General features: G+C 38.9%; 1 protein-coding gene across 5 annotated transcripts in view; it reads left to right on the top strand.

Moving 5' to 3' along the window:
• Window positions 1–18,078, top strand: part of wwp1.L (WW domain containing E3 ubiquitin protein ligase 1 L homeolog) — an 83,515-nt gene that overhangs the window by 34,915 nt on the left and 30,522 nt on the right. For all 5 annotated transcript variants that reach the window (XR_005961999.1, XM_041566538.1, XM_041566540.1 and 2 more), the window contains 4 exons: window positions 13,287–13,425; window positions 14,146–14,270; window positions 15,423–15,566; window positions 16,348–16,417. Coding sequence is in view for 4 of the 5 variants with exons in the window: in XM_041566538.1 (XP_041422472.1) it covers window positions 13,287–13,425; window positions 14,146–14,270; window positions 15,423–15,566; window positions 16,348–16,417 (478 nt within the window). In the remaining variant the exon portion in view is untranslated. The remainder of the gene's footprint in view (window positions 1–13,286; window positions 13,426–14,145; window positions 14,271–15,422; window positions 15,567–16,347; window positions 16,418–18,078) is intronic.

Consider the following 18,078-nt stretch of genomic DNA (forward strand, 5'->3'; position numbering starts at 1 on the left):
TCCGACAGGTCTTCCCGATCGATATCTGGCCACGATATAGATCGGGAAGGTTGGATTTTTAACCGACCGACCTGTCGGAGCCCCTTGGCGCATCATTATTCGATCGTTCGGCCATACGGCCGAACGTTCGAATTACCCCCGATATAGCCATGCCGTTAGTGGCACATCGGGGAAAGATCCGCTCGTTTGGCGATGTCGCCAAACGAGCGGATCTTTGTCTATGGCCACCTTAAGAACAGCACTCAATAGTAAAAACCCAGGTCCCACTGAGACACATTAAGTTACATTGAGAAGGAAAAACAGCAGCCTGCCAGAAAGTATTTCTCTCCTAAAGTGCAGGCACAAGTCACATGACCAGGGGCAGCTGGGAAATTGAGAAAATGTCTAGCCCCATGTCAGATTTCAAAATTGAATATAAAAAAATCTGTTTGCTCTTTTGAGATTTGGATTTCAGTGCAGAAGTCTGCTGGAGCAGCACTATTAACTGATTCATGAAATTTTTTTTCCCCATGACAGTATCTCTTTAACATAACCCTCCCCCCATAATTAATTTAGGATAATCTATGTAGAGCTGGGGAGATGCTGCTTTATATAAGCATAGCTAATATGGGTGCATATCAGTATCCGCATAGTTATTGGCGTGAGGAACAAAGTTGGGCAGAACTTGTTTGTAAAGCAGTGGGGCAATAACAATGTGCAAAAGGCTTTGTTTGTTCGATAAAGAGCCATCTGGGTGGTTAAAACTTTTCCCCATTGCTTTCAAGGGATAATGTCATGGGTAAATATGTTTTTTTCCCAAATGCATCAGTTAATAGTGCTGCTCCAGCAGAATTCTGCGCTGAAATCCATTTTTTTTTTTAAATCTGACATGGGGCTAGACATATTGTCAGTTTCCCAGGAGACCCCAGTCATGTGACTTGTGCTTTGATAAACTTCAGTCACTCTTTACTCCTGTACTGGAAGTTGGAGTGATATAATCCCCCCCCCCCCAGCAGCCTAACAGAAGAACAATGGGAAGGTAACCAGATAGCAGCTCCCTAACACAAGATAACAGCTGCCTGGTAGATCTAAAGCTGGCCATAGACGCAAAGATCCGATCGTACGAATCGTGGATTCGTACGATTTTCGGACCATGTGTGGAGAGTCCCGACATTTTTCGTCCGTCGGAGATCGGTCGTTTGGTCGATCAGACAGGTTAGAAAATTTCTGTCGCCTGCCGATAATATCTCTGCGTGTATTGCCGATCGTACGATTTTCAGTGGGAGACTGTCACTAGTGTTGTCAGAGATAAGTATCGTACGATTGCTGTCAGGGGCAGAACATTGGGTGATCTGTTCTTATTTGATCAGAATGGTAAAGACTTTGATCTGAATGGTTAGTGGAGGGTCGGGAGATGGGAAAGTCCGATCGTACGTTGATTCGTACGATCGGATCTTTGCGTCTATGGCCAGCTTAAGAACAGCACTCAATAGTAAAATCCAGGTTCCACTGTGACACATTCAGTTACAGGAGAAACAATAGCCTGCCAGAAAGCAGTTCCATCCTAAAGTGCTGACTCTTTCTGAAAGCACATGACCAGGCAAAATGACCTGAGATGGAGCCTACACACCAATATTACAACTAAAAAGAAAATACACTTATTGGTTCAGGAATTACATTTTATATAGTAGAGTGAATTATTTGCATTGTAAACCGTGTAATTTAGAAATAAAAATGACACCATAAAAATCATGCCAGAATCTCTTTAATAAGACATTTAAAGAATTTCGGGAGTGCTGCCTAACTTTGCTCCAGATAGGGCAGGGATGCCCACAACTGGGTCCACTCACATCTATGATAGCACTGAACCCCAAGTTCAGGAGCCTCAGCAATGTTTAGTACAGCTCCTTCTGCTATTAAAGGACAACAGAGCCCAAATAAAGGGCAAGCCTTAATAAAAATATCCATATGTGAAGAGCAGAAAGGTAAGAAGTAAAGGTGAAAGAATGGCAGTCCTCTTAGAGGGTTTGTGCGCGAGATAAAGTGTAAAGAGGTCACTGGTAATGAAGTAAAATGCTCTTTTTCAGAATATTCCACTTTGAAATCAAACCTGTGTGTGCATGAAGCATTTCAGGAATTCATAATGACATCATTTCCTTGCAATAATCAATGTTGCAGCCTCACTTCCTTTAATAAACCTATTTTCCTACGTAGTGCAGCTCATTCATTGCTGTCTTTCTCTTATTGACGCCAGTCCAAATGTTTTATATTCTTATCTAATTTCTTTGACACAGTGTCAGGCAGCTGCTTTTATTTCTTATGTATTTTTGTGCAGTAACTTACTGAGCCCAAGCATCAGATATAAATGACTGTTCTGAGATCCTGGATCTAAAAAAGGAGTCCTGCTTTTTTTCTGTTCATCTTATTTTGCTGATATTATTATTTTTTATGTTTTTTTTCATTTTTTATTGTGACAGCTGTGAGTTAGAAGCTATATGCAAGACAGGGTTACATATTTAAATATTCTGCAAGAGCATGCGCTCTTTTTGTTTCTGAAGGGCTGGGCAAAAACGAGTAAAGTCATTATTTTCTCTTGGCTACAAATGTTATTTCTCTCCGCTAAGATCCAAACAAATGCTGTTTGCATGAGGAGCCAAGCTTACCTTTCCCTGCTGTTTCCAGCTGCTGTATCATGGTGTGCCGGACAATAGTAAGGCAGAGTCTGTTTTATCAGCTGCCTTCAAGGCATCCGTATTGTTTTTCTGCTTAGCGTAGCAGTATCTCTAGTACTACTGTCTGTAGCGGGATACATCTGCCTAACTGCTTCCAAATTAGATTTTATTGAGTGAAACAATGCTGCTTCTGCAGTGTATTATAGTAGCTACAGGGATCCTCCAGGGCCTCCCACTCACTTCCATTACTCCTGTGTTAACTGTATTCTGTGTTTGTCTATACCAGTGGTCTCCAACCAGTAGCCTGCGAGCAACATGTTACTCACCAACCTTGGATTTTGCTCTCCATTGCCTCAAAGCAGGTGCTTATTTTTTAATTCCAGGCTTTGATTGCATAAAAAAACACATGTACTGACAAACAGAGCCTCCTATGGGTTTGTAGTCCATATAGGAGCTACCAAACAGCCAACCACAGCCCTTATTTGACATCCTCATAGACTTTTTATTGCCTGTGTTGCTCCCCAACTCTTTTTACATTTAAATGTGGCTCACAGGTAAAAATTTTGGGGACCCCTGAACTATACCATGAGGTAGGTGCAGATATTTTAGAACAGAAGAGGTTTGGCACACAGGCATTCAAGTTGTAGTGTTACCTGCTCGTTTATTGTGCGGAATGCAACGTTTTGGGGTCACAAAGGGGCGTGACCCAGAAACGTTGCATTCGGCACAATAAACGAGCAGGTAACACTGCAACTTGAATGCCTGTGTGCCGATCCTCTTCTGTTCTATAGTATACGTGAGGCTGCCGGATCCTGTGGGATTGTGCACCGGACTGATCTGGGGAAGGGTGTGTGATTGTTCCATCTACTTTGGGGAGACCAGGTGCAGATATTTCCCATTAACACCTGCAATGCTCACAGATCTGACTCGTGAATGATGGTCCCTTTCTTGTGCAATAGCAACCAAACCAGGGTACTCATAAGGATCCTCCCCAGAGCATTTAGCCTTGCCTCTAGTGGGTTAAGAAGACTTTTTTTTATTTTTTTGGGGTGGGGGGGGGGATTATCAAATGACTTGTGTTAAACAAATTAAAAATGTATAAGTTGCCCATTTCTCTTTGGTACTAGCTTTTAGCATTACTGAATGCCTCTGAGATAGATATATATATATATATATATATATATATATATATATATATATATATATATATATATATATATATATATATATATATATATATATATATATATATATATATATATATATATATAAACTAGATAGGTGCACTCAGCCATGTTAATGCCTAGGTGCTGGACAAAAATTCATATCTATAAAACAAAAAAAACTTCCGCACACATAGGTCTTCCAAGGGAGAATGAGTGCACACTGGGAACCTTTAAATAGATTATTTTAAAATCATAATTTTATTTGTTAATTAAAAACAGGCCGACGTTTCTGACCTGTGTCTTGAAAAAGGTCCTAGAAGTGAACCGAAACGTTGGTCTGTTTTTAAATAAAATTATGATTTTAAAATAACCTATTTAAAGGTTCCCAGTGTGCACTCATTCTCCCTTGGAAAACTATTGATATTGTCTATACATATTCCGAAAACGTTGGACTATTTTTAGTAGGGATGCACCGAATCCAGGATTCAGCCTTTTTCAGCAGGATTCGGCTGAATCCAAATCCTAATTTGCGTATGTAAATTAGGGGCGGGTAGGGAAATCACGTGATTTTTCGTCACAAAAGAAGAATTTTTTTCAATTTTTTCCTTTCCTGCCTCAAATTTGCATATGCAAATTAGGATTCGGATTCGGTTCGGTATTTGGCTGAATCTTTCACCAAGGATTCAGGGATTCGGCCAAATCCCAAATAGTGGATTCGGTGCATCCCTAATTTTTAGTACATCATATCAAAGAGGTGAATATTTTTAACATGGATGTGCCGGTTTTTGATACTCGTGGATATACATAAATTATAACTGTGCACCTATAGTGGTTTGGGTTGAGGCTACTAACTACTGCTTGTGCCTCTATAATATTCAGAGAAAGCTCACCGAATTTCTTTGTTGGCTTCTTCCACAGGTATTCTGTGTGTAATACCCAATAGGTCAATGCATTCAGTAGTTGTGGAACAAATCCAGGGCAGCAACTTGTCTGCAAAGTTCTTTATTGGGATAATGAGTTACATGTTGCATGTATCTTTAATACAATGTTGTTGTATGGCAGTGGTGATAGGTGTTTGGGGTAGTTCACCTTTAAGTTAAGTTTTAGCATGTTATAGAATGGCCAATTTTAATAAACTTTTCAATTGGTCTTCATTGTTTCTTTTTAATGAATTATTTGCCTTCTTCTTCTGACTCATTTCCGCTTTCAAATGGGGGTCACTGACCCCATCTAAAAACAGTGCTCTGTAAGGCTATAAATGTATTGTTATTGCTACTGTTAATTATTCATCTTTCTATTCAGGCCTCTCCTGTTCAAATTCCAGTCTCTTATTCAAATCAGTGCATGGTTGCTAGGGTAATTTGGACCCTAGCAACCAGATGGCTGAAATTGCAGACTGGAGAGCTGCTAAATAAATAAAAAAAACATAAATAATAATAATAATTGCAAATTTTCTCATTATATCACTCTCTACATCATACTAAAAGTTAATTTAAAGGCGTATAACCCCATTTAAGGAATTGATATATGAGAGAGACATTTTGGAGACACTAATGCTAAAATAGATCTATATTCAATATAACAACATGGTCATAATAATTTATGCTGTGTGAAACATGCTTCAGCAATAGCTAAGTTTGATTGTTGGTCAGGATATTGTATATTTTAGCTAAATCCATATAACGAAAACAACTTTCTAGTTTATTTAAACATTGGCAGTTTTTGCCAGCTTTTTGGATTTAAATTGGGAGCATCCACAGTGATGGTGATCAGTTACAGTTACTGAACTTTTTCTATGTTACAGAATGGCTAATTAAAGGGACTTTTCCATTGGTCTTTGTTTTTTTTTCTTTTTTTATAGTATTTTTTTTAATTATTTGCCTTCTTCTTTTGACTCTTTCCAGCTTTTAAATCAGGGTCACTGAACCCATCTAAAAACAAAAGGCTACAAATGTATTGTTTTTGCTACTTTTGCTACTCATCTTTCCATTCAGGCCTCTCCTATTCATATTCCAGTCTCTCATTCAATTCAATGCATGGTTGCTAGAGTAGTTTTGGCCCTAGCAACCGTATTGCTGAAATTGGAAACTGGAGAGCTGCTGAATAAAAAGCTAAATAACAAATTGTAAAAAAAATGAAGATCAGTTGCAAATTGTCTTAGATTATTATCACTCTTTACACCATACTATAAAAGGCGAGCAACTCCTTTAAATTGCTGTGCACTGTAACTGGGTAGTTGACCCCATTATCTGAAGTCTGTCACCTACATTTGGCATAGTTCATACACTGGTGAAATAAGGGGCCACACAGACAAGTGGTTCATTGTGTTTTTGTATGTGTAGGGTGATTGTTTTGCTAAAGTATGCACCGTACAACATTTTGGGTTAAACTGTTCTGACTCAAACACATTGTTCTTTGTTTTAAGAATGGCTTAATGACATTTCCATTTGAAATATGTCATGCTTTTAGCCATCAAACATAATCTGACAGTACAAATTTCCAAAGTGATGGAACAGTGCTCCCTAAGAAGCTCAAGGAAAGACAGCAAGAAAACACACACACACACACACACACACACACACACACACACACACACACACACACACACACACACACACACACACACACACACACACACACACACACACACACACACACACACACACACACACACACACACACACACACACACACACACACACACACACACACACACACACACACACACACACACACACACACACACACACACACCGTGCAGTTTTTTTTTTTACTTTCTCTGTAATACCTTAACTTTCAAAAACACTCGTACACCAAGACAAGATGGGTACTCACAAACGTTTAGATAAATATTTTGCTTTCAATAAGAACATCTCTCTCCTGTAGTTTTTCCTCTGTAGTCTCTAGGAACAAATGTGCTATATATAGTGTAAAGCTGGCCATAGATGTTGAGATTTTTAAAAGATCAGATCATCATGGTGAGACCACGATTTTCTCGGAACGATCGTACGAATTGTCCATCAACTAAAAAGACCAATTTGCCAGGAAAACAAAGGGGAGCTGCCTGCTTGGCCCTGCAAACATAGATAGATTGCACTGGGACCGACAAAGATTTTTTAACCTGGCCGATCAATTTCCTGACAGATGTCGGCTGAAAAATCGTAAGATGTTCGATCGTTCGAATCCCACTAACCACGCAATAATTTCAAAGGATAAGTCGGACTTCGCTAAAATCGGTCGTTCGGCAAGAGAAATCTATTTTCTAATTTAGATTTAAAATTGCACTCGCATAAATATGATAAAAAGTTCTTTTCAGTCAGTCCAGTTCCCAGCGTGCTTTCTTTCTCCGCTGTGTTAGTGTCTCAATCGAATCATACGAAACAAAGTAATATTGCATTCGATCGAATTCAATTCAAAGTTTTTCCAAAAAAAAAACCTTTTTATTTTTAAGTCCACCAATTGACTCCAAATAGTTTCTAGGAGGTCCCCCGTAGGCTAAAACAGCAATTCGTCCAGTTTTAGATGGCGAATGGTCGAAGTCGACCTGAAAACTTGAATTGAATTCTAATCAAATTGAATTCGAATTTTAAAAACTTGATTCAAGTTTTTTCTCAAAAAAAAGCCTTGAATGTCAGGAAGGCTGCAAACTTCTCCAAATTGATCCCTGGACGTCTCCCGTTCATTTAAACGGCAATTCGGCAGGTTTTTGGTGGCAAATAGTCGAATTTGAGTTCTTAAAGGGCCAGAATATAAATTCTTGAAAATCTAATTTTAAATATTTTTTAAAAACTCAAAACTAATTTGAATAACTCCCTAGTCTAATTTTACAGTTTTGACCATAAAAAAAAACTTGAAAATTTTAATTTTGAATTTTAAATTCGACCCTCGATATATCTGCCCCTTAAGGTATGAAGATCCATATTACGGAAAGATCGGTTGTCTGGAAAACCCCTTGTCCCAAGCATTCTTCATAACCGGTCCCATACCTGTACAACCATGAGCAGATGATGCGACACAGGCCCACGTAGCTAATGTAAAAGAATCTGAAACAACATATAAATGGCCTGATTGAAATGAAACCACAATAACAAATCCTTTTGTTTCTCTTGGATCTCCAGTCTAAAGTATTTGTTTAGTCTTGTGATATAGTCGACACCCTTATTTTATTTGGCAGCAGTGAGTAATGTTACTGATTTATGCTGTGCTTGGTTATAGCCTGTGGCTGCAGAACAATGGAATAGTTTGCTATACCTTCTATGTACATGCACTGCATGTTTAGGGCTCTTACTCACTTGCGTTCTGACCTGCGCTCCCCTGCGTTCCGTTTTTTGGCGTTCAGCCGCAGGGGAGCGCAGGAATAGACGCATGTCATTATTTCAAATGGGGCTGTACTCACTCAGGCGCGTGTAGGCGCCGAACGCAGGTAAAATGCAGCATGTTGCGTCTGAACCTGCGTTCGGCACCTACACGCGCCTGAGTGAGTACAGCCCCATTTGAAATAATGACATGCGTCTATTCCTGCGCTCCCCTGCGGCTGAACGCCAAAAAACGGAACGCAGGGGAGCGCAGGTCAGAACGCAAGTGAGTAAGAGCCCTAAAGAACTAAACCTGAAAAATAAATATTTGACTAGAAAGGCCATATTTTATATACTGAACTTAGTGAAACCACCTAAAGTTTCAACTTTGGCTCCCGCACACCCTTTGCTAATTAATGAAACGATACCTGGTGCACAAAGGTAGAGGATCAGCCGCCTCACAAACAGTCTAGCAAAAACAATCCCAAGGCACACAGGATAAATGCAAGCAAGCTGCCTTGCGTGTTTATTGCGAAGTGCAACGTTTCGGGGTCATGCCCCTTTCTCATGCTTGACAAGAGTGTCTCAAGTGTGCCCAGAGAGGATTCTGGGACTTGTGGTCCGCTGAAAGCCAGTGGGGGCTAAGCAAAGCGTGAGTAAAGAGAACACTAGTGAGGGTGTGAATTGGGACTGTATTAACACCTATGTGATTCCCCCATGTGAAGCCAGTGGGGCAATTTAAACCCTTTAAGGTGGTCAATCCTTATTTTTGTGCTGAAATCTGTGCCAGTAATAATAATAATATATTTTGTGACTTGGTAAGACTGGGCTAATTGGGGATATGGTGGAGTGTAATTAAATTAATCCCCGACTAATGATTTGGAATAATATCAAATCCAAATTGTAGTTTGTATGTTAAAGGGGTAGCTCACCTGAAAAATAATGTTTAATATGCCTTGTGGTATTCAAAGAAAATTTGCAGCTAGCTTTCATTTTTTTTTTTTTTAACACTTGTGATGGCTTTAAATAAACTTTTACTATGATGTAGATTGTTATATTCTGAGACAATTTGCAATTGGTTTTCATTTTTTTTTATTTGTGGTTTTTGGTTTTATTGTTGCTTTTTATTCACCAGCTCTCTAGTTTGCAATTTCAGCAATTTGGTAGCTAGGGTCCAAATGACCCTAGCAACCAGACACTGATTAGAATAAGGGACTGGAATGTGAATAGGAGAGGCCGCAAAAACAATAAATGTGTAGCCTTACAGAGCATTTGTTTTTCTAGATGGGGTCAGTGAAGAAGGTTAATAATAATAAAAATAAAAAATAAAAACTGAAAATGTGTCCGCTATGTTTGCTTCTAGCGTGGTTTTCCAGTACATTTAATATAGGAAGCAGAGACAACCATGGGGGGAGGGCTTTTCTCCACCTTTTTCCATCATAATAATAATACTGATAGTTCTGCTTCAGATAGGAGTTATGCTTATCTTAGTAACAATACAAATGTAGCTTTACACATTATTCTTGTTTTCTCATCCAAAAAACATATTGCTTTGTGAGGCTACAATTTAGTTACTTCTCATGGCTTTTCTTTATATTCAGGCCCTCATCTGTTATATGCTGTGCTGAGCCTCTGGCCCTCAGCCTGAAAATTCATTAAACTTTAATGGGATTATTTATCAAAATCGAAATTTATCTCATTATTTGCTGAAATATACTCTGACCAAATCCGCATGGGTTATTTCCCCTTATTTATCAATACATTTACCCAAAAAATTCCAGTGTGGCGAAAAAATTGTGAAAATTGTACGAAAATTCAAATAGTACAAATTTTCAGATTTTCCACCCAAAATCTCACTTTTTTCGGATTATTGCACAAAACCCATCGCAGATCAAGATATCTTCGGGACTTCTCCCATTGATTTATATACAACCTCGGCATGTCTGAGATGCTGGATTTTCAGACTTGGACTTTTTCCGTCCTCAAGGTAGAGTCCTGTGCGGAACCCGAACCCGGACCCGCATACTTCCCCACTACCCAACCCACAAGTACCTTATCCGCAACCCGCTGACCATCAAGAAACCGAAAGTGCTGTCATTGTAAACCGGAAGTGACATCATTAGAAGCAGACGTGATCAGGAAAAAAGGAGTAAAACAGGAAGTGTTCAGAAAAAAAGTAAAACTCGCTATTGAGAAGACCCACGACCCGCAAACCCGGAGAACCGCCGACCCGTGGCTATACCTGCTCCCGAAACTTCTACCTGCAACCCGCAGGGCACCGCAGGTTTTTCCGGATAACCCGCGGCTACCCGACCCGCTGCAGGACTCAACCTCGAGGTATAATAAATCACGAAAAATTCTAGTTTTTTTTTCCACTAAATATTTTATAGTAAACAAAACTTTAATTTTTTTGAGGTTTTTGTCAGTCAGACTTTAATAAATAACCCCCCCAAGTGTTTGGATAATCAACATATCTGTATTGTAAAGATGGTGTGACATTGTTCTAAATCCACCGTTTCTATTTGTGGCTTTACTTTGTTCTCACATGAGCACACACGCAATCTGGTGAGCCCTTGTCAGAGCCTTGGGTATGAGCTGTAAAGGAATTCAGGAAGAAAGCAATTTATATATATATATATATATATATGTATATCTGGAAAAAAAGTGCTGAGTGTTTCATTCCTAAAAATGAGTAAGTCCAGAACATGTGACGATCATCTGCTTTTCCAAAGTCGAGGCATTTGCCCAACCCCCACTTGTTTTGTATGCTTTTCCTCTTTCTTGTACATCTCTACTAACTATGTTGCTGCTGTATAAATAATTATAAATCATTTCATAATGACAGTAGTATACGCTGCCTCACACTTCCACACACACAAGTTGCCCTTGGCAATTTGTTAGTAATTGGCTAGCAGCTCCCTAGTCTACGGGATCCGTTATCCGGAAACGCGTTATCCAGAAAGCTCTGAATTACGGAATCACCGTCTCCCATAGACTCCATTTTATCCAAATAATCCAAATTTTTCCCTCTTTCACCATAAAGTTGAAAGCAGTGTTTGTTAAACCACAAACCCGTTATGCAGAAAGCTCCGAATGACAGAAAGGCCATATCCCATAGACTCTATTTTATTCAAATAATCCATATTTTTAAAAACAATTTCCTTTTTCTCTGTAATAATAAAACAGTAGCTTGTATTTGATCCCAACTAAGATATAATTAATCCTTTGGTTTATTTAATGTTTTACATGATTTACTAGTAGACTAAAGGTATGTAAGATCCAACAATAGCTGTTATCTGGAAAACCCCAGGTCCCAAACATACATGTAGTAGTAGTTGTAAAGCTCTGAGTTCTAACCCGTTTCCTTTTACTTTTATTCAGATGAGTTGGTAAGGCAGTGCTTTGGTATTTCAACCTTTTTTTTTTTTCTTTTTTTTTTTTTATCAGCTATGGCAAAAAATTCAACGACTGACTTCAGTCCGGCAGATTCAATTCAATGAGAAAAAGATTTGAACTGAAGTATGGTCACTTAAAGGGTTCACCTTGAAGTTAACTTTTAGTATAGAATGTCCTATTCCTAGCAACTTTTGTAATTGGTTTTCATTATTTATTTTTTATACTTTTTTAATTTTTTGCCTTTGCCTTCTTATGACTCGTTCCAGCTTTCAAATGGGAGTTACTGACCCGGCAGCCAGACAAATGCTCTGTGAGGCAACAATTTTATTGTGATTGCTACTTTTTATTACTTTCTATTCAGGCCCTCTCCTGTTCATATTCCAGTCTCTTGTTCAATCCACTGTCTGGTTCCTAATAAGACCCTAGCAACCAGATAGCTGCTGAAATACCAGATTAGGAAGCTGCTGAACAAAAAGCTAAATAACTAAAAAACCATAAAGAAAAAAATGGAAGTCAAGTTGTTTTAGAATATTAATGTCTACATCATGCTAAGGGGGTTATTTATGAAAGGTTGAATTTAAGGTTTCTTATAAAAAAAACTGAAATGTGAAAAACTTGAATCAGTGAATTTGGGGTTAAAACCCCAAAAACTCGAATTGATTGAGTTCTCGGCAGGAAAAAACTCGAATTGATCGAGTTTTCGGGCAAAACCCTCTGATAAAAACTGGAACATCATGAAAGCAATTAATGTCTTCAAATGGTTCAAGGGACCTCTGCCATTGACTCCTACATGACCTTGACAGGTTTTAGCTGGTGTATTTTCAGATTCAAGCTATTTCCAGGGTTGTGGTATAATAAATCTCTTAAAGTTTTTAGAAAAAACAAAAAAGTTGTTTGTGGTTTTTTTTACCTGAAAATGTGAATTTTGACCAAAAAAATAAACTCGAAAACTTGAATTTTTGTGGAAAAAACAACTCGGACCTTGATAAAATGTGCCCCTAAAAGTTAATTTAAAGATGAACAGCCCCTTTAAAGGAGAACTAAACCCTAAAAATGAATATGGCTAAAAATGCCATATTTTATATACTGAACTTATTGCACCAGCCTAAAGTTTCAGCTTGTCAATAGCAGCAATGATCCAGGACTTCAAACTTGTCACAGGGGGTCACCATCTTGGAAAGTGTCTGTGACACTCACATGCTCAGTGGGCTCTGAGCAGCTGTTGAGAAGCTAAGCTTATGGGTCGTCACTAATTATCCAGCAGAAAATGAGTCTGTAATATAAGCTGATGTTACAGGGCTGAATAATAAATTCTGATGCTAATTGCACTGTTTTCTGTGCTGCCATGTAGTAATTATCTGTATTAATTACTTATCAGCCTCATATTGTGACATTTATGTTCTATGTGTACTGTATATTGTGAGTGGGTCCCTAAGCTCAGTAAGTGACAGCAGCACAGAGCATGTGCAATGAATCAGCAGAAAGGAAGATGAGGAGCTACTGGGGCATCTTTGGAGACACAGATCTTTACTGCTAAAGGGATGTGGTTGCCTTGGGCTGGTACAGAAAACATAATGTAGAACATTTCTAGCTACTTCTTTATTTAGGCTTTAGTTCTCCTTTAAAGCACAGTCATGCTACATGACAGTGACACATGCCAGTCTGTCTGAAGGACCCAGCACCCATTCATGTCAGTCTTTCACTACTTCCCATGTAGATGCTCTGGCATTCTCTCTCAGATCTGTTCGCCATTTCTATATCCCTGTGTTGTTTTCTAGTGTCCTGTGCCAAACTGAAGCGGAAGAAGAATTGGTTTGGGACGACCGTATATACAGAATTAGCCGTCGATGGTGAAACAAAGAAGACTGCAAAATCAAGCAGCTCAAGCAACCCAAAATGGGAGGAACGGTTAACCGTGTAAGTAGGATTTCTTTTTTTCCCCCTCATCTTTGGTTCTTGTATTCATGGGGGATAAGTTGCACATTTTAAAAGTGTAGTCGTCTGTATAAAGCAGTGGAATTCAAGGTGCAATACACAGCTATAGGGTAGTACATTATTATGTTAGCTCATTAAATAGGGCTTGTATACAGGAATGTGACATGTTATCCTGAATGCTCGAGACCTGGGGCTTTCCGGATAATGGATCTTTTCGTTATTTGGATCTTCATACCTTAAGTCTCCTAGAAAACAATATAAACATAAAGGATTAATTATATCTTCGTTTGGATCAAGTACAAGATACTGCTTTATTATTACAGAGAAAAAGGAAATTATTTTTAAAAAAAGTTGAATTATTTGGATAAAATTGAGTTTATGTGAGAGGGCCTTTCCATAATTCAGAGCTTTCTGGGTAATGGGTTTCCAGATAACTGATCCCATACCTGTATTATTAAAACTTTTATGCACTTCTTGTGCATAATCAACCGATAATTAAGCTTTACAAGCCCATTATTCTAAATGTTCAAGAGTACCAATAAGTGGAAACTCATTTATTCTTGCGCATGATGCTAAAAAATGGTTACATGTTTCAGCAATATACTTGGTATTGGAATATGTATTTGCTCTGGGCTGTGATTTCTCCTTGATGTAACCGTACAGTAGGATTTAATCTGTCATTGTTTTCTGTCTGCCTTTTAGGAGCGTAACCCCACAAACTACACTTGAATTTAAGGTATGGAGCCACCATTCATGGAAAGCTGATGCGCTTCTTGGCAAAACTGTTGTTGACTTAAATCAAGCTCTGGAGACCCACAACCGGAAGTGTAAGTGGCAAATTTTTCATAAATGCAGATGAGGCATTTGAGTCATAATATGGCCCTAAAGGCTTGCAATTAACCATATACAGGTATGGGATCCTTTATTTGGAAACCTGTTTTCTAGAATGCTCCAAATCATGGAAAGGCAGTCTCCCATAGACTCCATTTTATCTAATCAGAATTTTCCTTTTTCTCTGTAATAATAAAACGGGAGCTTGTGCTTGATCCAAACTAGGATAGAATTAATCCTAATTGGAAGCAAACCCAGCCTATTGGGTTTATTTTACATGATTTTCTAGTAGACTTGAGGTATGACGATCCAAATTACAAAAAGATCAGTTATCCACAAAACCCCAGGTCCAAAGCATTCTGGATAACAGGTCCCATACCTGGATTTAGTTTTGCTTTTATTTTACTGCTGGACACTTATGTTAAGATGCAGACTCTGCGTTTGGCTTATTTTTCTTTTCAGAAATCGAATGTTTATTGGTTTCTTAGTGTGTCCTTATGTGATGCAGATAAATGTGGTTAGAAGCTAGCTACATTAATCTTCTTCATTGGGGAGATGAGCAATGCAGTATAACATTACTAAAGTCATTGGCTTATTTATTGAACTTTAATAGGTATTTAAAGGAGAAGGAAAGGTCCAAGCCAGTTTATTGCCAACAGATTAGCCACAATAGTGCAAGTTAGAACACTTTTTATTCTGCAAAATGCTTTACCATACCCGAGTAAACAGCTCTAGACACTGTCTCGGTTTGTTTAGGCTAGAAGCTGCCATATAAGCTTGATGTGACATCACTTCCTGCCTGAGTCTCTCCCTGCTCACATACAGCTCTGAGCTCAGATTATAGCAGGGATGGGAGGAGGGAGGGGGAGAGGAGCAAACTGAGCATGCTCAAGCCCTGCCCTGGAGGTTTATGCTGAAAACAGGAAGTCTGATACAGAAGCCCATGTGTACACAATAAAAGGAAAGAAATGTTGTGTTTCTTTTGACAGAGGACTCAGAGCAGCTTTACTTTGAGGGTTTACTGGTATATTTATATAGACCTTTCTGATAAAGCTTACTTACTTACTTTTAACCTTTACTTCTCCTTTAACTGTGTTAGTGCCTTTTTTTTTAGATCCATATGTTATTTATTTATTTTTTTATTCCAGTGGAAAGCGTGAAAGAACAACTGAAACTTTCATTGGATGGCAAACACGGAACAGTGCAGACCGGAGAGCTGACAGTCATTTTAGATGGATTAACCGTGCAGCCCGAGTCACTTGCTACATTTAACTCAGCAGCCACTCCAGCCAGTAAGTTGCATGTCCACTGTTTGCAACAGTAATCCTCCTTGAAGACTGGGAATTGGAAGTTTAAGACTAATGATTTTGACTCATTTCTATTTGTCGTAAAAAAAACAATGCCTTTTTTTTTTTCAAACTTTTTTTATTTCGAACACAGTGAGGTACATTTTTGAGCAATAAACATGGTAAAGCCATCGAAATACATGGGAAAGTGTATATGATATCAGTCTTGGCATTTCTCAGTGTATAGCAGTTCCCATACATTGTGCTACTGATTATTCATACATAAGTAACTCCAAATAGAAACTAAACTGTGTACCACGTTAAAGTGGGATAGTTAGGATAGAACAGTAAGTACAGAGACACAGTGTCAGGATTTGGGGAGATTAGTCGTCCGGCAACAAATCTCCTCGAACAGCCTTCCCCTGCCTTCCCGCCGGCTAGAATGTAAATCGCTGGTGGGATGGAACTCTGAGTGCTTCGTTTTCCGAAGTCACCCCGATGTTTCCTTGTGAGACAACTTTGGGTGACTTTGGAAAACGAAGAGCTCCGAGTGTCATTCCACCGGTGATTTACATTCTAGCCAGCGGGAAGGCAGGGGAAGGCTGTTCGGGGAGAGTAGTCGTCTCGAAGAACAGGAGATTTATTGCCGGGCTCTGACCATGTGTCTCTGCCCTTAGAAGAGAAAGAAAGGTAGAGAGATAGTTAGATAGAAAAAAAGAACGATAAGAAAAACAAGAGGAATAGGGACGTGCCTTTTTTTTTTTAAAAAAAATAATTTTGCATTTAGGAGAAATCCAGCAAAATGGGGATGCTGTCCATGAGAATGGAGGTGAAACGTCTTTGGATACAAGACTTGGGTATGTTTTTCCTCTTTTTCTGCATTAATGCGAGTGTGTGTGTGTATATATATATATATATATATATATATATGTATATGTATATGTATATGTATATGTATATGTATATGTATATGTATGTGTGTATATATATATATATGTATGTGTGTATATACACACACACACACACACACACACACACACACACACACACACACACACACACACACACACACACACACACACACACACACACACACACACACACACACACACACACACACACACACACACACACACTACATAAATATGCTGGCATGATATTGAACACTACTGCCCTCAATCATTTGTTCATAAAGTAGTCATTATATGGATAATGGGTTGGGTGCCTGATATAAAGGTCTATATGAGCAGAGGAACTCTACTTGTAAAGACAGTCAAGCCCTGTTTATTATGCAGCTGCTCATGTACTTTGTATCTATTCAGCATGTATAACTAAGCCTTCTTCTCAGGCTGTATCATTCATTAACTGGTTTGATCATTTCCACTGGTAGGATTTTTAGAAATGCAAGGTCACGTCAATGTGTAATGTAAAAACAACTCTGCACACAGTTATGTGTTCCAAATGGAAGCTACTGGATCACTGTCCTGAACGCCCAGAAATTAGACTGAACGTGGGACTAGGTTATAACATTCTGATTTCTCTTTTCAGTTTTGAATTTCTTGAGTTGCAAGATTTTTTTTTATTTGGCCAACTGGCTAGTATTTATGCCTTCAGCAATCAGATAACAGTACCAACAGTATCTATTTAAACTAAAAACAAAAAAAACGAAGATAGATTTTAAGTTGCTTTAAATGATTGCCAATAAACCTTCTAAAATTTAGACTTAAAGGGATGGTTCACCTTTAAGTTAACTTTTGGTATGTTATAAAATGGCTCGTTCTAAGCAACTTTTCAATTTGGGCTTCATTATTTAATTTATATAGTTTTCTATAGTGTTTGCCTTCGTCTTCTGACTATTTCCAGCTTTCACATGGGGGTCATCCGACCACATCTACAAACAAATGCACTGTAAGGCTACAAATATATTATTGCTACTTTTTATTAATCATCTTTCTATTCAGGCCTCTCCTATTCATATTCCAGTCTCTTATTCAAATCAATGTATGGTTGCTAGGGTAATTTGGACCCTAGCAACCAGACTGCTGAAACTGCATACTGGAGAGCTGCTTAAAAAGCTAAGTAACTCAAGAACTACAAATAATAATAAATGAAAACCAATTGCAAATTGTCTCACATCACTCTATACATCATATTAAAAGTTAATTTAAAGGTGAACAACCCCTTTAATGTGCTTAGTAACAGAGCCGGGCCAACCCGGCCAGGCGCCCCAGGCAACCTGGCCGAGCACGGCGCCGGCGCGCATGCGCGATACTACGCACCGGCGCGCATGCACAAAACTACGCGCAAGCACGCATGCGCGAAACTACGCTCATGCGTGCAATCGCATTTGCCGGCACCAGTCAGGGAGACACGGGGTAGGCGACAGAGCAGGTACGTGCCTGGCGCCCCCTCAGCTTTGCGCCCTAGGCACGTGCCTACTCTGCCTACCCCTAGTTCCGGCCCTGCTTAGTAATATGTACAGGTGGTTAAAGAACATAGACACACTATATCCGTTTCC

Source organism: Xenopus laevis, chromosome 6L, assembly GCF_017654675.1.
Source record: "Xenopus laevis strain J_2021 chromosome 6L, Xenopus_laevis_v10.1, whole genome shotgun sequence".
Classification (NCBI taxonomy): Eukaryota; Metazoa; Chordata; class Amphibia; order Anura; family Pipidae; genus Xenopus; species Xenopus laevis.